Source organism: Ptychodera flava, assembly GCF_041260155.1.
Source record: "Ptychodera flava strain L36383 chromosome 23 unlocalized genomic scaffold, AS_Pfla_20210202 Scaffold_24__1_contigs__length_23054250_pilon, whole genome shotgun sequence".
NCBI lineage: Eukaryota > Metazoa > Hemichordata > Enteropneusta > Ptychoderidae > Ptychodera > Ptychodera flava.
The window spans coordinates 6,484,027-6,508,416 of NW_027248278.1; the positions used below are offsets into that span (position 1 = coordinate 6,484,027).

The 24,390-nt window shown below is 36.4% G+C and overlaps 1 protein-coding gene across 1 annotated transcript; it reads right to left on the reverse strand.

Annotated features, from left to right (window-relative positions):
- Positions 1-1,438: 1,438 nt before the first annotated feature.
- Positions 1,439-24,381, reverse strand: LOC139124886 (RUN domain-containing protein 3B-like). Its single transcript, XM_070690991.1, has 12 exons — positions 24,173-24,381; positions 21,915-22,030; positions 18,162-18,295; positions 17,000-17,085; positions 16,567-16,656; positions 15,696-15,776; positions 15,079-15,232; positions 14,447-14,604; positions 6,998-7,165; positions 6,467-6,638; positions 5,952-6,026; positions 1,439-4,196 (listed from the first exon to the last, which is right to left on the reverse strand). The coding sequence occupies exons 1-12, from the start codon at positions 24,250-24,252 to the stop codon at positions 4,119-4,121; spliced, it is 1,392 nt and encodes a 463-aa protein (XP_070547092.1). The 5' UTR covers positions 24,253-24,381; the 3' UTR covers positions 1,439-4,118.
- Positions 24,382-24,390: the final 9 nt, after the last annotated feature.

The window sequence follows — 24,390 nt, forward strand, 5'->3', positions numbered from 1 at the left end:
ATTGCTAAGTCAGGGACAGAGTACAAGCTTTAAAAGTGTACAGACTACTTATCTCAGCTGGGACGGCAAAGCTCCAGTCTCAGAGTTGTAACAGTCAGTCGGATGAATGAACAGTCCTTTGGCTTGCAGGCTTGAAGCTGCACAAAGTCAGCACAGTATAAATCCAGCGTTGACAGTGAAGGTCTTGAAAAGTCTTGAGAATGACTACTGCTGGAGTTTAGTAACACACAAGAGACACGATCCCAAAGTCTGACTGGAAGCTGAGCACGTCCCTTTTATAAAGGCATATAAGAACAATCTAGAACTTTTATTGACATGCTAATTACTGTTCTAAAATTATCTCCCTTACACAACTAATCAACTTTCCAGAACATTCCAAACATGACTAATTGAATTCAAGGTTGTGAGGTCATCAAGGGCAGTGACCTTGAGAATGTTCTAGACTAATTGAACTCAGGTCATGATGAGTGTGGGGGAATGACCTACATAACACCATGTTGATTTCCAAGTACACGTAACCTGACTACATTTCGTATAATTATCTGTATTTTCTATCAAAGGCCGTGTTAGGGAAAGGTTGGATAGATATTCAAAAAATATTGTACTGCCATGGAAATTACAATGCAATGTCAACTCTGTTCTATCAATTTTTAAATACAGTCTACTGCATACAACTCGCTGAAATGCAACAGGTGACTACTGCAGAGTTGAAATATAGTGACTTTCAAAATAGCTTAGAATTACAACATGCTTCTAGTGGGTGATTAGAAAAATGTTTCTGGTGATAGAAAATACACCAACTTCATCCATTACAAACTTTCTCTTTTTGGTGGATTTTGCAACAATTGTACCCAATACAATGTACACTGTTCTCACTTAAAAAACACATTCAGAGTAGGAAATACCAATTGTTGTACTGACCCGTACACACTGTACCGAAAAAACCTATCGTTAGTGTTCTGTGCAGTTTCATCGACGGGAAATGTGGTAAATGCAAATTGAGAATGTTTGAGCAGTCAGCGTGAGTTTTTCAATGGGAGCACGGCAACACTGACAGTGTTGACTGTGGCACAGTGAACGCAAAATCTATCAAAGGAGAAAGTTTGCAATGGATACAGTTGGCGTTATTTTCTATCGCCAGAAACGTTTTTCTTATCACCCAAGACCGTTGTGATTCCAAGTTATTTTGAAAATCACTATAAATTGGTATACTACATAATGGCCATGCAAATACGTTTGACGCATACATTCTTAAAGATCTGAAATCACTATTCCCCAAGGTCTACAAGCAAACAATTATTACATATAAATCCGATAGTAGAACGTTCTGAGTGCTTCAATGCAAAGAATCACTTTCCATACCACATCATTTTTAGTAAATGACATCCATTGAAATTATATATATTATGGGCCCTATTGAATTCCTTTCTTTATTTTTATGAATAGTCTGGGAGGTAAAGACTCATTCAACCCTTTTTACCACCATGGTTTGGCCTGAACCCACTGTTATCAATGGAGGGTGTGAACCTGTTTACATCAAATTGGGTGTAGACTGGAAGACCATTAGCACAAGAATGCTCCCACATTCACTGCCTTTACACAGGGTGGTAGCGCCCTCCTCATACATCGATCTACCACTGTACCAAATATCAAAGTCCTGCATGAAATGTTCAATGGAACTCTGACAGCAGAACATTCATGGGAACTTTTAACTAACATCTTGCAAACTTTGCGCTGTAATACTTTAACCCTTTCACCACCATGGTTTAGCCCAAACCCATTGTTATCAATGGTGATTGTGGACCTGTTCACAGGGAATTGGGGGTGAACAGGTTAAGCTTACATTGAAGCACTAAATTTAAGACTACAAATATTAGTAATCATTTTACAATACCCGTATGTCTGACATACTTTAAAGGGCTTGTAGTTTTAACTTGTGATGGTTTTTTCCACCATGTTTGGTTTTGTTGTAAACAAAAATTGGTATTTCTCCCCCAAGCATGTTGAGATACACAGTATTCAACTTGTCAACTCAGCCTGTACTTATGTAAACTGCATTGTTATTGTTGACCAGTGAGTTCTGGTCCGGACTAGAATTCAAATGCAAATCATATATATAAAAGGGCATTTTACATGTATGAACGCTGTGTTGGCTAGCTAAATAGCCGGTGAACAACATACTTTGGAGAATAGAACAAGAACTTACGGTTGACTGACGAACAAAAAATAGCGATAAAATACAGCTACTGGCCCCTTATCATACAATTATACACACTTTTATTGGTATATTTACCCCTGCTCATCCGTCTCCCCGTTTATGTTTCCCCAATGAATACAGGCAACCAATCTGCTATGTAAACAATAGGAATATCAATAAAACATTTCGACATATATACAGAGGTTAAGTGACTGGCAAACAACATAAGAAAGCTGAAAAATTGAAAAAGAAGTTTTTGATAAATAAATAGTTATGTATCATGTAACAGATATTTTTTGCATATTTGATAATACCGGTATGTATATACCTGCATTGAATTGGCCAACATTTTAAAAAATGAACAAATTATAGAATGTTTGGCTACAAAACTTACGTTCCTGTAAATAATTAAAATCAACCAATGAGAAGTGACCTTCTGAGGCACTTAGCATCAACACTTCATCTCTCTTCACAACTGTAAAGACTCCTATAGGTGTCTATATTTTTCATTTACTATACGGTAACATCACTTCTCATACACATTCATGAACCAAAATTCTGTCTTGTAACCCACAACTGTAAGACTCCTATAGATATCTATATTTTTCATTTACTATATGGTTACATCACCTCTCATACACATTCAGGAACCACAATTCTGTCTTGTAACCAATTTGACAAATTATAACTGAAAATGAAGTAAATGTATCGAAAGAAGCCATAAAAAGAAAGCAAATGCCATTTTTTCCAGTGGAAATATACCGGTAGTTAGTTGCTTATGTAAGTTTTTGACTTTGTGTCCCTGAAATGTCACTGATAAATTCTTTAAAAGAATCTTTGATTAAGGTAGAACGTGCCTCAGGGACAGATATTTGGACTCTCAAACTTTTGCAATTCTTTTCTGATCAACCACTTGTGGCCCATTTTGAAGCCTTTGGTAAACAAAAACTTTTAACATCTGTGTTTTTTGAAAATCTAACATTTTGTTTTTCTCCATTGAGTTAACACTGGGGTGGCGGCCATTTTCAAATATTGGTAAATCTTTGGTAGTTTGTGTCTCTAGTACCAACATTTGCACGGTGACCCCAAATTTTTATTCTTCATTTTGAAAGAGAATAGTTGAAAGATTCCTTGAGGAAAGTTTGAGCAAAAGTGTAAGTCTTTCACTTTCGAAGCGCATACTACCTTAAGAACACAAATACTGTACCCAGTAGAGTGCTCAATACTAAGTACATTGTGTGTGTCTTTGTACTACTGTAAAATGTCCATTAGCACTGCAAACCAATGTGTTCTTTAAATAAATTTGCAAAATGTATGGATATTTCAATGTATCAGCCTAATATCAATACATTCTAGTACATCAGGGTCATTTTCCAACATAAAAGACAATTCTAGCCTGACTTTGGGGCATAATGGTGGCCAGGGATGAAGAATTTGACGATTTCACCAAGAACATAGTTTATCCCAGACCTATTGTTATCAATGGTGAGTGTTGACCTGTCTACAGGCAATTGAGGTGAATAGGTCAACAACATAATCATTAAAAAAAATCCCACTTCTGCATTTCATCAGATAGGAGCACAACATGGTCTTCTAGTGAAAAATAAATTGCTGTTTTCTCACCGAGAAGAAACCAAAAATTGCACTGTGACATCTTTCAAATTAATAAATGTACCACTTACATCACTGCATGGAAACTTCAATCGTCACTTGACGAAAAGTGAATGCACGTTCAAAATGGAAAATATGAAAAATAATTATTACAGATCTCAACAAACTTAATGGATAGATTCCAGGTAAATGTATATCATAGATATATAGAATAGATATAATAGAGAGAAGTATAAAGTGAGTGGTGTGAGTGAGGGGATATATTGTCATAAGTACTCTGAAATAAGTTTCTATAGATTGTTAACCCAAATCAACTTGTGTTGCTGATGTTGTCCTGGTTAGCTTTTGAACTTCCTGGAGTTTGATCAGTGGATTTGCTCATAACACTCTGAAAAGGAAAACAAAATACTGTCAGTGTACTCACACTATACTTATTCAGACTGATATACTGTCAGTGTACTCACACTATACTTATTCAGACTTCTGAGATACTGTCAGTGTACTCACACTATACTTATTCAGACTTCTGAGATACTGTCAGTGTACTCACACTATCCTTATTCAGACTTCTGAGATACTGTCAGTGTACTCAGGTACTTATTCAGACTTCTGAGATACTGTCAGTAAACTCACTATACTTACATGTATTCTGACTTCTGAGATACTGTCAGTGTACTCAGGTACTTATTCAGACTTCTGAGATACTGTCAGTATACTCACACTATACTTATTCAGACTTCTGAGATACTGTCAGTATACTCAGGTACTTATTCAGACTTCTGAGATACTGTCAGTATACTCACACTATACTTATTCAGACTTCCGAGATACTGTCAGTATACTCACACTATACTTATTCTGACTTCTGAGATACTGTCAGTATACTCACACTATCCTTATTCAGACTTCTGAGATACTGTCAGTGTACTCAGGTACTTATTCAGACTTCTGAGATACTGTCAGTAAACTCACTAAACTTATTCTGACTTCTGAGATACTGTCAGTAAACTCACTATACTTATTCTGCCTTCTGAGATACTGTCATTATACTCACACTATACTTATTCAGACTTCTGAGATACTGTCAGTATACTCAGGTACTTATTCAGACTTCTGAGATACTGTCAGTATACTCACACTATACTTATTCAGACTTCTGAGATACTGTCAGTAAACTCACTATACTTATTCTGACTTCTGAGATACTGTCAGTATACTCACACTATACTTATTCAGACTGATATACTGTCTGTATACTCACACTATACTTATTCAGACTTCTGAGATACTGTCAGTATACTCACACTATACTTATTCAGACTTCTGAGATACTGTCAGTATACTCACACTATACTTATTCAGACTGATATACTGTCAGTATACTCACACTATACTTATTCAGACTTCTGAGATACTGTCAGTATACTCACACTATACTTATTCAGACTTCTGAGATACTGTCAGTATACTCACACTATACTTATTCAGACTTCTGAGATACTGTCAGTATACTCACACTATACTTATTCAGACTTCTGATACACTGTCAGTATACTCACACTATGGGTACTTATTACTCAGACTTCTGAGATACTGTCAGTATACTCACACTATACTTATTCAGATTGATATACTGTCAGTGTACTCACACTATACTTATTCAGACTTCTGATACACTGTCAGTATACTCACACCATGGGTACTTATTACTCAGACTTCTGAGATACTGTCAGTATACTCACACTATACTTATTCAGACTTCTGATATTATTATCCCAATGTAAAGTGTTTGTACTTCTTACAGCAGTTCATGCACACATGCTGATGAATATTGAAAAAACTCTTGGTTTTTTGTGTTCCTCGGCCTTATTAGGGCTCTTGAAACAGATGCCTCTTAGTCGTTCAGGCAACAAATAAGGGTTTTTACCCTCATGGTCGGTCAATATGTTTACAAATACAGACCATACACTCTACTGTTAACATATTCAGCAAAATAATTTGAATTGGTGAGTCAACCACAGCTTCTTGACATGAAGACAGGACACTACTACGAAAACCGAACAATGACATCGCAACTGTACGACAGCTCTGGCTCAAAGCTCGGGAAAACTTACATGTATGAATTTGTTATTTCTTTACTCACCTGAGGCTGGTTGTCTGATGACACTACAGAACTTGAACTGCTGTGAAGATTTATCTCTGCTGACTTAAGACTCACCTAGATAAAAAACAAAATGACACAAAACAAAAACAAATTTTGCAGTTTTCAAAATTCCAAATTTCAGTATATTTTCAAAGGATTTTTGTCTCTGTGAGCTTTAAAGTTAAAATTGCCTTTCAAAATGTTGTTTTGCAACTTTCTTGCGTACTCTGAGCATCCTCAAACAATCGATCTTTCTCTTTCATAATTGAATAAAAAGTCAGGGATAAAAATACATATCTCTGTATCAGAGAAGCAAATACTCTCTTAGATTTCATGGTATTTGAAATTTACCATGTCCATGATTTTCTATGGTGTTAAACTCTGCGGGGAAAAATTGAATTTTCATTTGCTACAATGGTGAGGACTTAATATTCTCTTTTTGAACCTCAAAATGAGATACATGTAGCACAAGCTACAGACCTTAGAACAATGAGATATGTTCCCCTAGCTCCTACCTGTGAGGTCAGTGAGCCTGTCAATGGAACCAGCGAGGGTGTCTCCTCTTTGTCTCGCTGCAGCTCTCGTATCATATTTCGCAGTTCAGCGTGTTTGTCAGTTGAGGAGATTGAGGTTGGGCTTGGAAGCGGCACGTCACTGTTGCTTTGTTCAAGACTCTGTATGCTTTCTCTGTCAAATAAATATTAAACGACAAAATTTTTGTGTGTTGCATTAATTTTTCAAAAAAGCAAACTTGTTGCTAAGAAAATGTGGGCATAAATGATGATTAAAACGCAAACATTTTTCTATACTGAGTGAAAGGGTTTACTGAACACATTTATAAACCTCAAGTTACTGGTGATTTGGGCATCAAATAAGCTTGTTGCTGTTGTTCATAGGTTTACTCAATATTATATTTACACAAGACACAATATTTTAGGAACACGTGACGTGAGCAATAATCACACCCATTTAATGTCATCCCTGAACCAATCCCTGACATTTTAAGTGCATCATGGGAAGGTTGTGGCTATGGTAACCTGACTTACATGTCTGTGTGTGGCACCATTTGTTCAGCGGGGATCATTTCAATACTGGCTTTGATGTTCTCCATGGCAATCATCGGAAGATTGGCTCGTTTCTGTCGATCCACTGTCTGCCACTGTCCAGTCAGATGGTTCTCAAGTTGCTTTCTAGGAGATTCTGTGACTAAAAACCTTAAAAAAATTTAAATTTAACAAGTCTTAGAGAAAACTTCCCACAAGTTTGAAGTGATTATAATCCGGTCATTTCTTTAAACATCACAGTAATTTTGTTAAGGAACTAGAGGAATAACTATTTTTATTTTTTATGGTCGAGAAAACCAGCCAATTTTCTGTATTCTTCTTCCAAAAGTATGTTGAAATGAAAACATTACTCTTTCAAACATAATGCACTGTGTAATATGAAATAATTGGTGAAAAATGAATTTTCACCTCTACTCAAAATTCATAGTCAATGATAAAGTCGGACATTACACATACATGCCGTATTAAACAGGAACTTACAGGACCGTGGGCACACAATAGGGGGATTACTGATGACGCAGCCATTTACATACACTGGGCAGGAGTTTTTGAATTCTCATAGCATGGCTTTGGCCGTGTGAGGAATTTGAATAATCATGTTCGGCACTTACGTGACATATGCAAAGAGGGGTCAAATGGTTGTACAGGGAACACATTTTGAAACATATGCCGACAAAAGACGGAACATTTTTTCAGTTTATATTTGACTCAAGTTTAGTCGCCATATATTCACAGACATCATATGAAAGATTCAATGACAATGAACGCCTGAAACATGGCAAAATTATAGGATTCTGGGACCAAACAAGGCACATCTGATCGATAGCGTGGCTTTTTGACATTTGCATAGATATACGACAAGCCAGCTTTTATAGGGGAAGTTCATGTTTAAGCCCCAGTGTTCCCTCTAAGGGTTTGAGTGGGTGAGCAACTTATGCTTTGGTGCCCAAAGGGCTCTGCGGCTGCAGAGGCAGCCATGTTCTGCCTTCCCTGTATATGCTAATTTATCGAGTTATGTAAATCCAGTCATGTAGTCACAATGTAACCTGAATGTGTACACGTACAGTGTGTTATTAGCAACTGTGCCATAAAAAGCGTTAAGACTCTAAGCGCGGAAGTAAAATTGGCACCAGTGTTGCACCTTTCACCCCCAGTTTTGTTCCACAACTAGTACTGATCGAAATGACTGAAACTAAAGTTGTGCAATACATGATATTCCACTGCCAGGGCAGTCACAGACACTGCGCAAATAGTACGCAAGTAAGCCTTAGGGGGAACAATATAGCGATCACACTGTGCAAATAGCGTGCAAATAAGCCTTAGTGGGAACACAGGTGTTGACAGGTTGAAAGCAGGCATGTTGTCACGATTTCAGGTGATGAAGGAGAAATTATTATACAGACAGAACAAAATGGTTGCAAATACGTCAAATGTTAGGGATGATGGAATGTTAATGTAGAATACACCTAAGGGACAGTTTTTAGGACAAACTTTTACAATATATTCATTTGGCCTACCACTTGAGGGAACTGATTTTTAAGCTATTGGAGGTAAGAACCTTACACTGGTGGCCACTTTACTGTTGATCAAGCCTACCCTAAGGTACTTGATGCAGTCATAAATTCCTCTTGTACAAAGACAAGACAGACCAAGGGTTGTAAATCGAGGCAGCACCTTTTTTATGGGGTCACTGATATCAGCGTCCTACAAACTTGTATTCATGCAGATGTTTGTCTGGGAGAATTGAACATAACTGCACTGATTTTCTTAACCTAAAGAGACACTGCGATAAAGAGAAAAATATACACAAGAATATTCATATTTGGTCTACAGATGATAGTTTGTAAGTTACAATAGCATCAGTTTTTCCTTTGGTCATTTTGTAGACAGGACAAACAACTTGTTTGAACAAGACTTTTACATGGTAATGTTATCTCAACCTTGAATGCAAGGTGCCAATCATACACTATAATCTATGACCCTTGCTAGAGCTGGTTTTGCCTTCATACAAACAGAATGTCTGACTGTGTAAAGTGTGCTTGAATCACCATGATCAACTACAGGTACATGTAGTTGTTTGAAAAAAGGGAAGTTTATTTTATTTATTTTTCTGCCGTAGAGTTAACACATGGATGGAGGCCATTTTGAATTTCAAATATTGGTAAATCTTGCACGGTGACCTCATTTTCATTTTTGATTTTGAAAGAGAATGGTTGAACTTTTCTTACTACCATTCTTAAAACATAGAAATCACTGACATCTTCACCAAGCATGGAGACTCATTTCTTAGACCAGTGTATCTGGAACAATGAAAATATTCTAGTTGCAGGGAAAAGTATTTTCTTTAAAGATTTGTATAAACTTGGTTTTAAATTTATTGGTCATCTATTTGACAGCAATGGTGACATTCTAAAATGGGAGCATATAGTTCAGAAGAGTGCAACAAACCGGCATTTTCTTAGGTGGTATGCTTTAAATCTCTGCATTACCGGCTGCCTGGAATCAGAATGCTGATATGTAAACAATATTAGTAGGTCGTGATGAGGGTATGCTGGGCTTTTATTCAAAGAGCGTCACAGAAGCATTCATTATCATACTAACCAGTGCACCATAAAGCGTATTGTAGCTGGTATTGTTAAGCAATACTTTATTTCTCTTCAATCAAAATGTTTATGGACACTTTGAACAGTCTTTTTATGAGCAGGAATATATTTACCGGTCACCTTTTCAATTAACCCTAGATACAAAATTGTGTGAATTCCAGTGGAAGCTGACACATAATATTCTAGTAACAAATGTCACCCTTTTTAATAGGACACCATCTAGAGTTCCCTCAGGCGCTTGCACTTTTTATGCAGACAATGGGGAACACTTCTTCTTCTGCTTTTTCACTGTGACCATGTCAGCCAATTTTGGAGAATTTTTAGCGATACAATTGGAAGAGGGCTGGGTTTCCAGACTCCGCTTAATCCTGAGACTGTTTTGCTTGGAAATTCACAGTTTCCAATAATTGCTAATTTTCTTACTACTAGTTGCAAATTTAACAGATATTTGTGTAGTAAAAAAGAGCTAACTTTGCAGACTTTGTGAACTATGTCCAGAATGTGCAGGAGACAGAATTCTTCATTGCCAACAGAAAAAACAAACTAGGTAAACACATAGAGAAATGGGGAAATATTTAAAACTAACTGGTCCACAACAATGACTTGTTATTTTCACTGATACATTAATCATATTGTAATGTTACTTTGTTAATACTTCTGACAGTAATGAGTAATGTGACTGTCTTTCCTTTTATGTGACTCAAATAAAAATCTTATAAATTCTAAAAAAAAAGAGAAGGGCTGAAAGACTCCTACGTTTGAGCAAAAGTTCACGTTTTTCTCGTTCCAGGCACATAATACCTTAAATTGATTCAACATTTTATCTGTTGAGTTTTCACAGCAAACTTTGTGGATCTGTTCGTCTAAGCCTATTTCAGTTAATCAAAATCTGCTCGTGTCAGTGATACCTGCTCAGTGAAGAGTGCCCCAAGCGATGATCATGAGAGAGTATAGAATTTGTAAATTCCTGTACTCATTTTGTCAAATAGTGAAAAATTGAGCCCTTAACCCTTTGAGCGCCAAATTCAATTTTTGTCTCCTTCAGAAAATACGCTCTAGTAAATTTTTTTCAGATTTTTGTCAAAATTTTGATAACAAACTGTAGCCAATGAAATGTGATGTGCATTTGGTCCAAAATTGTCAAAAAATTACAGAAAAATTCATAAAAATTGGTAAAAATGTTGCACTAAAATTTTGGTGGGAACAATTACAGCACTCAAAGGCTTAATCTATGCCAAAAAGATTTTTGACAAGTACACGATAATACCCAGACTTTGTAAAAGTCTGACAAAATTGACAATACTCGATGATTGTGAAATTCCATTAAACAAAACCTTAAATCTCTGAAATTTTGGGTGTTATGATGGCAAATTTGGTAAAAATATTATTCCATTTGTTCACACATTTTTTTCAAGTAAAAATCTCCACTATTTGCTTTTTATTTTTGTGCAATTGTGTGATTGTTAAATGTGAACATTTTGTTGATTGCCTGAACTTGAATGGTTGTTTTGTTGATTTTTAAGTGATGTTCGTGAAAAACAGCGACTTTTAAACAACGTTTCCCAGAAAATCAAGTATGCTGAAACCTATTTATGAAAAATTTTTGGTGCTGCAGCCCATTTTGGATGTGTGATAATTCAATAGCGTTGATCGCGATTTCAGGTTTGTTACTAAATAAAGCTGCACGCGCATAACATCTGACAATGCTGCCTAAAATTCAGACAAATTTTGTCGTGGTATGCATGACTGTTGTTGCAGCTTGTAGTCTGTGTTATAAATTCATGGGAATTAGTGTGACTTTTAGTAGCCATTGCAACACTGGCAGGGTTTATTTTTGTTGTTAATGCGGAAAATGCAGACAAATATTTATTTCTGAATATTTATAATGAGAGAGAACAGTGACGTCATTTGTGATCAGTGCTATTACACTGGGTAAATATACAATGCTGTGACTAGACTGAAAGATTCTGTTGTGTATGGATCGGATCTCAAACGACTCTCTCCCAAATCACGATTGTCCAGTGTGTGAAGATTACTGTTTTAGTAGTGAAGTCAAAGAAATGAAGTGTCGCTCACAACTGACCGTGAGGATTCTAAGCATGCATAAAGTCATGCCTCATTTAAATGGTCATTAAGGTGGACCACGCCTTGGGGACAGATATTCGGACTCTCAAACTTTTTCAATTCTTTTATGATCTACCATTTATGGGGGTTCATGTTAAAGCTCTTGGTGTAAGAAAAATTTTCACCTGCTTAGTTTTTCAAAAATCGAAAATTTTATTTTTTCCACCGTAGAGTTAACACAGGAATGGCGCCCATTTTGAATTTCAAATATTGGTAAATCTTGAATAATTTGTATCTCTAGTTCCAAAATTTGCACAGTGACCCCGATTTTTATTCTTGGTTTTTAAAAAGAACAGCTGAAAGATTCATTCAGCAAAGTTTGAGCAAAATTTTAACTTTCGAGGCGCAATACTACCTTAACTCTGTTACATCACAACAATGCTATCATTCACTCCAGGAGCCATGTGGCTCATCTTCTTACCAAAATATACTTTCAATAAACCAAACAGCCAAACATTATTGGTTCCAGTGTTCCTGCTAAGGTTTATTTGCACACAAGTTGCACAGTGTATCCGACTGCTCTCGCTGTGGAGTTTCATGTTTTGTGCAACGTTAGTTTCAGTTATTTCGATCAGTATTAGTTTTGGTTATCAATAGACCTCAAAACTAGGGGCAAAATGTGCAATCTCAATGCTGATTTCACTTCTATGTTTTGAGTGTTAGTGCTCGTCGGTGATGCATGGCCCTATTGCTAGCAATATACAGCATGCGTATGCGTTCAGGGTACGTTGTGATTACAGGAATGGATTTACATAACTCGATAAATTAGCATACAGTATACAGAAGAGATGCAACATTGCTGCCTCTGCAGCCACAGTGCCCTTTGGGCACAAAAGCCTGAGTTGCTTCACTCAAAACTTTCGAGGGAACACTGATCAGTTCTAACAAGATTTTATCAGAGAACAAATATTCAACACCGGCTGGGAGACACACACAACTGAACCTTTCAGTCAATGCGGTGACATGATGACGTAAAAACCCTGAGTATCAGCATGATCCCTAGATCAAGGCAAGAATACTAGTATCATAACTGTAAACCTGGGTCAGGTGGCAGTATATTGATTGGTGAGCCTAAAATGACGTGAAAATGTTACAGAGTGGGAGATGATTTGGTGTGGAAAATTCACTGATTGGAGCATTTGCATACCTCCAGAAATGAAATGAAAAGAAAAGCAAACAAACAAACCTTGAGCAAGAAATAAATTCTACATCTGAAGAAAAACAAGATACAAAATGTGTGAATAAAAGATATGATGATCGTTGTGGAGAAAGAAGTAATCAGTGAAAAGCTACAACTAAGGCAACAAAAGCATGTTATTAGAAGAATTTTGCAGAGGAAAAGTGCAGCTATAAGAGATAGAGTAAGGCAATCGTCATATCACAGAGCAGAAAAAATATTAGGGTTTAGAGACATGTGAAATGTTGGCAAAAATACGTCAAAACTTGAAAATGTGTGACCATTTTCAAAAGTAAACAAAAACTCCTAAGAGACTCCTTGGGTCAGCGTCTGTGTGTCCACTGTTTTACTGAAGTTTGTTCTGTGAAGGGTTTCACTTGATTTTTATGTATCAAACTCGATACAAACAGGGCATTTCACAATTTAATATATCAAACAAGATCTCCTTCAGTACAGGTATGTCAAAAGTAAATTTTCAACATGCGTATTAGGACAAATTGCACAAAAATATAAACAAAATCTTGCAACTTTCATTTTCATATTCTATTCGGCCTTAATTAACTCAACAGGCATGGATTATTAAAATTGAAACTTATTGCATTTAGCAGTGAAGGGTGTTGAGGTCCGTTTCCATACTGTATAGTCGTACATGCATGCATGATACTCATGTTGGGGAAATTTAAGGGCAATTGTGCCTCAAGGACAAATATTTGAGCTCTCAAATTTTTACAATTCCTTTCTGATCTAACACTTGTGGGGGACTCATTTTAACGAGCTTGGTGTAAGAAAAATTTCCATTGTTTTCGTTTTTTGAAAATAGAAAGGTTTATTTTCCCCATAGAGTTAATACCGGGATGGCAGCCATTTTGAATTTCAACAATCGGTAAATGTTAGGTAATTTGTTTCTCTAGTACCAAACTCTGCATAGTGACCCCTGATTTTATTCTTGATTTGAGAGAATGATTGAAATTTTCATTGAAGAAAGTTTGAGCAAAAGTTTAAGTATTTCACTTTTGACGCAAATACAACCTTAACTCATAATTTTTTGTCAGATTTTTACTCTTAAAGTTTCTTCAAATTGGGGAGTTCTTAGGGGTCAAATACAATGACGTTTAGTCGACTGCACATGTTATTTGCAGTTCTCAGAAACGGGTCTATTCTTGAATGAAATGAAACGAGCTGAACACTCGCATTTTGTTTTCACTTTGTTTCAGAATCAGACTGTAGGGCAATGTACATGTACAGATGATGCATACAACATTACAAGTACCTCTAATTCAATGATCCCTTTGAATGCCAAAGACAATTTTTGTCACCTTTATAAAAAAAAATTCTGATTTTTCTGAAAAATTTTCTGATTTTTCTGAAAAATTTTAATAAAAAACTGTAGTCAGTAAAACGTCATGTCCCTAATTGGTCCAAAATAATCAAAAAAATTACAGAAAAAATTATAAAAATCGGTAAAATGCTGCACTAATATTTTGGTGGGAAAAATTACCGGTACAGCTCACAAGTTGTAATACTCACAGTTGTTCCTGCAGCTCTAGAATGACCGTTTCAAATTGCTGTCTCTCAGCCCTGGCCTGGATATCAATATCCTCTATCTGTTTTATCAGTCTCTGCTGCTGCTTCTGGGATTCTAAGAGCTGAGACTCTCGGAGACGCACCAGCTCTTCTAAGTAACCCTACAATCAGACAAATTAAAACAAAGGTGACAGCATGTCACATTTGGAGGTAGCATAAACAACTGACTGATACGTCAACCATAACATATTTATACTGGTATTTGCACAGGCTAATTAGATATTATTGTGATGATATTTCCTGTTATGATCAAAAACTAATACGAATATTGATAAATTATTAATATAAGTAATACAGAATAATAAAATCTTGCTTTTTTACAAACAATGTCGTCTATTTTGTGTAAATACCTTCTGGAAACCCCATTGTTGTTATAATTATGATTATATAAATTATGAGTATGATTAGTAAAATCATATTTTCATACATTGTAATCTGCTTACGTAAACAACCCTGAAGTTTGAAAAAAAAGTTTAAGTCTTTCACTTTCGAGGCGCATATTATCTTTAAGTTTATTTCTCAGACTGTAACCTCGAGCATAAACTATGAGCCAGTTTGGAGGTGTGTTTTCTTACCTTTTGCTGTTGTATCATTTTGTACTTGTTCTGAAGTCGGTTGAATTTCATCTCTATACTGTCATCCTCATCGTCTTCAATATCTTGGCCACCACTGTCGCCATGGGAACTCAGTGATTTGATTTCTTCCTCATCACTGCATATACTCTCCGGACTGAAAAATCAGAAAACTGTACTTGATATTGAGAACAAAACTACACATCCACTTAAGAAATTTTGTTTCAGTTCTCGAGAATTGAAAAATCACCCTAAACTGAATTTTTTTATAAATTATGTCTTCCTGCTATATCATGAGACAAACTCAATTAATTTCTTTTCCATGGATATGCAAATTAAATATCAACTAAAATTTTAAAAATATTCAAAAGTGGGCACAGGACAAAAACACTGCTATGCACAGGCCATATTTCAACTTGGTTAAGTAGACCCACAGACAAAATTGACACTTAAAACTGAACATTATGAATATGCCATCATAAGGAAGCACATTTGCATATTTCATAACACTGATATCAAAGCAAAAATTTACAAAAGAGCCATTACAGAGTCAAAAAATTGACAGACTACTTTTTCACTAATCACAGATAATGACTTCCTGTTAAAGTGCGATATCTCACCATTGCTGAAATTTCATATATGGAGTATAGTCCACACAGTCAGGTACCTTCAACTCCAAGTCTTCTCCTTTGAGGCAAAAACTAACAAAAAAAAATAAAACGCAAACAAACAGATTGTAATAAGTAAAAGCATACACAAAAGTTCCAGTAAATATCTTTTTGATTGATTGGATATCTACACAAATAAAAAACTTTTCTTCGAAGATGTTGAAATATCACAATGTTGAACTCTTTCACTATTCTTGGGTTCCTACAGTATTTCGCTAATAAATGAAGAACTGGAGATACAATAGCATTGATTGCAATTTCAGGTTTGTTACTAAATATAGCTGCACGCCAGCGACATCTGCCAATGCTGCCTAAAATTGAGACAAAGTTTGTTGCTGCATGCACAGCTGTTGTTGTTGCAACTTGTAGTCTGAACCATAAATTCATATGAATGACTGTGACTTTTAGTATCTATTGTAACACCACTAGGTTTTATTTTATGGTTCGGGTGGAAAATGTGGACAAACATTTATTTTTTCATATTAATGACAGAAAAACAACATCATTTGCGATCAGTGATATTGCCGAATGTGACAACTTGACATCTTGTAATAAAACTTCCACCCATAACAAAATTTTTGCAGCCATCGAAAGTCAATCATATTTTAGTTTGAGACGAGTGTTCCTTATCATGACTTATGATTTAGCAAATTTCTGACTGGAAACAAAATGTTAATGAAGAAAATTACATATTAATAAATGTAAGTTTCAGTGGAAGGCACAATATTGCAACACCATTACAACCTTAAAGCTTACTTCCTGTTCTCCTTAGTCATGTGCGACCTTTGAGGAAAATGACAATGGCCTTTTAGGTCGCCCTCACCTGAAGTCAATTGCATTAAGTCCCAGTAAAAGTCCAGTTAAGATATGGACATCATCTCCAAGCATTATAGCACCATTGTCATAGAAACTTCTGTAGGGAAATAGAATGGTAGAGCTATGGTTAGCCATATTGGCTATGTTGTAGTATGTTGTTCTCTTCAGGTAAATTTGACTATGATTACAAGATTCTTATCACAAATTAGAAATTTTTGTTTGCAAAAGTTATGATAATACACGTATTTTTGTTCATCATATCACTTAATAAATTTTACAAAGATTTCCCAGCTCTTTGTACATAGTTTGTCATTCTTCTATTAAGCATTCATATTGCAGGACACCGGAAATAATAGAACATTGCCAAAACAAGTCAATTTGACTAGACCAGAATAAATTGCTCAAACTTTCAGGCGCCCTCTAGAGTCAAGATAGCTTACTTTGTGAGTCTTTCTTCTTTCAGTGCGGTTGCAATGTACTCTGATAATCTTTTTTCCATCAGTGCCAGGCGTATCCAAGCTCTGCCCTATTTAAAATGGCAAAAAATATTCATATTGCTTCTTCGAATACATATAAATAGGTCAGTTAAGATGGCTGTTCCAGGGCTAAAAGGGACAAGGAAGCCCTCCATAAATTGCTGTATCAGTGTTTCTGCCAGGTTTCTCTCACAAAGAGGGGGGGGGGGAGTCCCCTTTCCTTGAAAATGTTTGGAGGGTTTGGTTCTGATTGAGGGGGAACCATAATAAATTGTGCAAATTAAATCATGCAAATTTTGGTCCATGCATGGGTCAAAAATTAAATTAAAAAAGTCTCCTGTTTTTCTTCTTGCCTGTGTATGAAATGTTTACACCAATTTATACCTATATATTAAGCTTACACTGATCATTCAAACTTTATTCATATATGTTCAGACACAGTGTTGTAATGTGGAGGCAAAGTCTGTGATGTTACATCATGGGTATTAATCATTGTGTGGAAATGAAATGCCACTATCAGTACTCTGTGTAATCAATATCTGAAGATCTCATTGTTCGGGTGAGGATTTAGCTCAGATAAGGTGAGAATCGTGAAATGGTGCATTCTGGAGGAAACCCTGCTATATGATGATGTTACATGCAATTTTTTCATGTTTCACGAAAGCAAGATGGTGAAAACTGCATTTACATCACAATTTGATGTGAGTCCAAACAAGCAGCATAACAGCAAAGCTTTGTAAAAATTTGAGGGTCTGAAAATCTGTCCCTGAGATGCATACTGCCTTAACCCTATGCAAGTTTTCCCTCCAAAGTTTTAGTGCAACATTTTACCAATTTTTGTGATTTTTTCTGTAATTTTTTGGATAATTTTGGACCAACTGGACATAATTTGTTATTGGCTACAGTTTTTGATCAAAATTTGTTAAAATCTGAACAAAAAATTCATTGTTATATTTTATCAAGGCAAAAGAAATTAATTTTTGTGTTCAAAGGGTTAAGAATGTGTTATACTCTCTGGGCATCGGAAGTGCAAAATAAAGCAGCAGTATTCCAACATGACTTTTGCACAGCACTGTGCAGAGAACACTCTTTGTCTAGCTCATCATGACTGGCAGATGCTACCTACCTTGGCTTTAGATGACTTCACATTCTCCATGGCCTGAATGCTCTTGATGCAATTGTTTGGAAGCTTCCTACAAGCTACGCGTATGTAGTTCCAGAAGCATCGCGGTTCATCCACAATAAACCACCAAGTTTGATCTGAAATAAATATAAATGTATATCAATATAGAAGTCGCATATCATTTTTTGACAAAGTCCGGTATTTACACAACTACACTCTCTCACAGCCTCGCATTTGCTATGCAGCCCTATCAACCATATGGTGATGCGCCCTCAACGGTCCTAGCAAGCGAGGTTGACCGAGCTAGCTCAGCCTCAGCTCAACTGCTGAGGGCGCTGGTTTGAGGCCTAGCTATCGAAGGGCTGTGAGAGAGTCAATATTCCACGCACAGATTGATATTTATGTAACTATTATTGATTAAACGTTCTAGTATGTGGGGGAAAAAAAAAAAAAAAAAAGGGCTGTGAGAGAGTCCATTACCCGGTCCATTACCCTTCTCTGTTACCTATAGCCTTTAATAAATGTGAACCTCACTGCAATAGGAGACTCCGGAAGTTTACGTCTGGCATCGTGCTCTGATTTTTTTTGTCAAAAGCATAAAACAGCTCAGTTGACTGTGTAGGGAATCTGACCTACAAAAATTACATCACTTGTGATGATCCGCCAATGTCCACATATTTTCCTGATCAGTGGAAAATACTGTGTGCACGTTACTTGTACAAGGTATACTGTGTAGTCCAGATATCTTCAAGTCTACAGAGTTTACAGGGCCAGTCGCTGTAAATTTTGATGGCTCCTTTCACTATTTTTGTTTTGAATGTCAAAATAGTTTCTTGTTCTGCTTCCCAAAGCATGTTGAGATACCGGTACACTGTATTCAGCTTGTCAACTCAGCCTACACATGTGTAAACTGTATTTTTATTGTTGACGATTGAATTCTGGTCTGGACTAAGTATATATACATGTAATAACATCTGACTTTTACACATACCGGTATATAGATGCTGTGTTGGGAAGCTAAATAGTTGGTGTTTCAACATGCTGTGGGGAGTATAACAAGAAATTGCAGTTGACATTAAAAGCAAAAATAGTGAGAAAGTCATCAAAGTTGCAGCTACTGGCCCTATAACCCTGACGTTGTCAACCCTATTTCCAAGTATCGGTATACACATTCACCCTCTCTATTGGAAAAAATGCATCAAAATCTGGTGATGAAATGGTCATTGATGGTGTAACCTGCCCTTAGTTCTGATATGTCTTGTCCTTGTATTCTTATAAGAATTATCATCAGACTTTCCACACATTTTTTTACAACAAACTGCAGCCATGGTATTCTAGACCCTATTCTCCGCTTTTGGTCTTCGTCCACACTCAGTCTAGCCATGTGATCCAATGATCAAGCTGCAGTAGGCAAAAACTGCTAATTTAAATGTGAATGGTCGCCAACAGAGACCATGACATCACTGGTGTCCCTTTCAAAGTCAGTCACTCAAAATGATCCTCTCACGTGACTTGTTTGGGCAGAGCTACAGTGTCAACAAAACTAGCCACAGAATGTGTGCCATAAGTGGGTATAATGAATATTAATGAGTAGCACCCATTTAAAGGGGAAGTTCACCAAGGATGATTTTTACATATGTGCTAGCTTTGTGGTCACTTACCCCGGAAAAGCTAATTTCACCATTATAATTCGCGCCAGTTTTAAAAAAAACTTATAAGGGACATTTTCGGACGGGTATAGCCCGCATTGTCCACTCACATCGACACAGCAGTAAACAGCAACACAAAATCTGACAGTGTACAGTTTATTATATGTGATTCATCGTTCATGCAAGGATACTACTCAGTATTAACAAAAACTTATGAAAATATGCACAGCCTGGTTTGAGCGTGGTTGAGTGGACAATGCCATACCCATGGGAAGATGGTCCCTTCCATATCACATGATGTAAGCTCTAAGCCTGGAACTTTTTTCCCATGATTCAAATTACATGGGCAACTTCCTGTACTATTTTTATTGGTTTTTGTAAAAAATCGCTCTAATTATAAATGGTGAAATACAGCTTTTCTGGGGTAAGTGACCACAAAGATGGCACATATGTAAAAATCATCCTTGGTGAACTTCCCCTTTAATCATAGGCCAATCATAAGAGGGCCATTTTGAGTGATTGTCTCTGAAAGCTTTGAAAGGAATGCCATGGTCTCTGTTGGTAAACATTCACATTAACCCTTTCACCACCATGGTTTTACCCAAACCCATTGTTATCAATGGTGATCTTGGACCTGTATACAGCGAATTGGGGGTGAACAGATTAAATTAGCAGTTTTTGCAACAACAGCTTGATCATTGATCATGTGGCTAGACAGAGTATGGGTGAAGGCCAAAAATCTCAGAAGGCAAAAATATTCCACCGCAAGGGACTAGACTACAGCCATCAGCACTTTACCCATGTGTATGAGTTGTCTGCATAACCACCTATGATTACCGTCAGTATTTTGTTGGAATGAGTCCATCAGTTTTATTTACAGCTTCTCTATGACCTAACACAGCACTGAATTACATACAGAATCAACCGTCTAACTTATTGAAGCATAAATATTTGCATTTGGTAAACAAAGTGCCATGCACATGTACTCAATGAAAATATCAGATTGTGAGGTCATATTAGGGTCATGGTGAGGTCATATGAGGGTCACAGTCAGGTCATGTGAGAGTCATGCACATGACCTGTTGAAATAAGTTTCTAATCCTTTTGTTGATATTCTTCACAGGCTTTACATCAAAAATGTAAATTTGAATACAAGTAGACAGAGGAGATTTGTCACTTTTTTCACTGATAAATTCCTGATAGATGACTGAAAGAAGTAGAAGTTGACTAATTTCACCTTGTGTTGTGAAAGATTGTGAAGCGTACCCATTAATCATTTTTGTTGTTTGTAATATTTTTCATCTGCCTTGTTTACATGCTAGGGCTTGATGTTTATATGGAATTCAAAAGTGATTTGATGTCACTGTGAGAACGTCATGGAAAACAGGATTTGTTCCAACACATGACCGTGGAGGACTTAACATTATTAGCCAACGACTTTTCATGTTTTTTTCTCACTTTGAACCAACAGTTTTGTGTTACCATTCCCGCAATTATGGGAAACGGAAGTTAGGTTACTGCCTTTTCAAAATAGTTCGATAGTCCATGTAATGTTTGGAGTGCAGATTCTTTCTACAGTTTTCACCAGTGTTCTATTAAAATAAATAGTTTAAAGTTTATTGTTGAATATTTGCCAGTCTGGATTTCATCTGACGTCTGATACAAAAGAACGCTCTCAACACCTTACACTACTGGACATTATGCTTGTAGATGACCTTGAACATTATCAATTAAAAGGCTGAAGAAAAATGATAAATTGTTGAATTTCTTCAGTTAAAATGTTTAATTAATGAATTCAATTTCAACATTTAACTTCAATTCTTAATTTTAACGTGTATCAGACCATCCTGGATTGCAAAGATTAAGCCCTTAATTGATTCAGGTTATTACATTGTTATGTAAATTTGACTTTTAATCATGATTAGAATATCTGACTGAAATCAGACAACAGTATTAGACCCACCGGGGACAAAAAAATAACATTTACAATGGTACTGAAAAAAAGGGAAAAAAACACCCTTGGCCAAACTCATGTTATTCACCACGAAAGCAAGATTAGATCTCCAGACTGATAAAAGATAAGGGTGGAACAGTGATGTTTCCCAACCTTTGAGTTTGAAGGACAAAATCTGTTCCAGAATCACTGTAAAGTTCACAAATTCTTCACAGCTGTCTTCAATGCTCTCAAAGCATGATTTATCAATCAAGGACTTCACTGCTAATCTGCAAATGAAGACATGATATTAATAATATTATAATAAACCATGGCAATGAAACAAGGTGAAGCTTAATGGCACGCCTTCATCAAAAGGTTTAAAGGTATAAAGTCCCCTGTAATCTAAATATGCCCATATATGGTCAAAGGGGTGTTCCTTGGTATTCAAAATGCCCTTGTGAGGGCGCTGTTTTTAAAAAGCAGCCACCCGCTTAAAATCTGTGATTGGTTAGATTTTCTCTTTCCATGGTAACTGTGGCGAAATTGAAACAGGTTACAGTATACCTTTAAATGAAGAAATAAGACATATGATCATGTGACATTAGACAAAATGGGAAACACATCTATTGACAAATGATAGAAAATCAATGTAACATTAATAGGCTAAGTGGTAAACATCTACCGGTATCATTTGTCAATAGATGTTTTTCCAACTTAGCCTAGAATGTCACATTGATCATATGTCAAAAGTGTTGGTGATCAAGGTTATGTTCAGCACAATGAACCTTCAAGGTCAAGGTTGCTTGGTGTTCCTTGGTGTTTTTCTGTGCCATGAAATATCTTATCAAAGTGGCCACAACCTTTGTTCCAGTTTAGCTGACACATGCCACTGACTTTCAGAACAATCACTCTGACTATAGAGATGCTTATACATATCATGTTCTGGACAGATCCTAGCTCTTCCATGATTACGGGGAGGGGGGGGTTTGTAATTTTTGGAGCAGTTTCTCCGAGGATGCACATGTTTTCAAAAAATCATTTGTTGTAAATATCAGGGAAAAGTACCGTAACCCTTATCCTGCTAAGTTCATCTCTCACCTGGCCAAGTTGATTAAAACCAGTTAGGCTTATATGAAGTAGCTGTCAGGGTCCATAACTGTGGTGTTTTCGGGTGGGATTTCTGCCTTTTACGGGCTGGGGCTGGTTTAAAAGTCAAAACCAGCCCGTAAAAGGCAGAAATCCCGCCAAAAAACACCACAGTTATAGATCCACAGCTAGATTTTAACATGTTTGAACATTCAAAGGCCTTCGAAAACTTAAATATGATTTTTTGCTGACTTGACCTGCTATGACATGCATGCAAAGTGGTTAAAATGTATATGCCTCAAATGTCACTTGAGTGTCTTAGCAGATGGCAAATGACAGGCCTGATAGAATTTAAAGCCCCAGTAATACTAACTTTCAATGATTTTTTCATTATTTTTATTTTATAAATCAATTTCAACTTCTTATTCTACTCCCCAAAGAATGTTGAAAACCCACTTTTTAGCTTGTCAACTTTGTGTCTATATGTATGCATAGTTACTGTTTACATAAATCCGGACCAGAAGTAAGTTCTCAACATTAACAATGCAGTTTACAACCATAGGGGCTGAGTTGACAAGCTGGATACTGTGTATATCAACATTCTTTGGGGAGGAGAACAAGGAATTATGGTTCACGTTCAAAATAAAAATGGTGAAATTATCATCAAAAGTTAGCATTACAGGGGCTTTAAGGGTCAAAGGTTGAATTTTAAGTACTTACAATCAATTATGACCGCCAAAATACCTTTAACTCGGCTCCAATTAGAAATCGTTTCTTTCCTATTTCAGAGTTTAAGCATCTTTTTTGAATGAATATTTCTACCTCATTTTTCCTTCCAGCTTCCTTCATTTTTATTTTTAATTGTTCTGATATTTTTAATTTATACCTTGATCAGTATAGTAACACCCGTGATTTTTGATATTGAAGACCAATGGAAAAGTAACAATTTCATGCACCTTATGATTCATCCGCAATAAGCGCTTGAGATAAAGTGAAGGACATGTTACATGCTGTCCTTCTCTCATGATTATAAACATTCAGAAGAAATGAGAGTGCGGGGGATTCAGAAACCTAAGACTGAGAGTGAATGAATGAATCACTGCATGCTCATGTACATTGTGAACGAAGAAGTACTGGTTCGAAGATTTGATTTTACCATGGATGTATACTGCAGCAAGTGAAAAAACATGAATTTGAATTTGGCCTCCACAAGTTTGTTGACCCGGTATTATAACAATTAACCTGGTTTCTGTAACGTGAAAAAATTTATAGAACAACATCCGCTGATTCTCGGTTCACTGAAAACTGGGGAGAACGTGATTCAGACTGCACGTTTCGCTTACCTACAGACGCACAATAAATTGTGTCTTCGTATGCTGTCCTGTCGCTTCACTAAACCAGCTCTACTATCGGGAGCTGACATTTTTCTTTGGACAATAGTTTCACAATGCGATGGTGAGCAACTCCCCCTTGGTACTGACGTTCCGACGAAAAAATATAATAAAATTGTCAATAACAGGAAGTTGAGAGGCGGAAGCCATGCATATTCTGTCAACTTTGA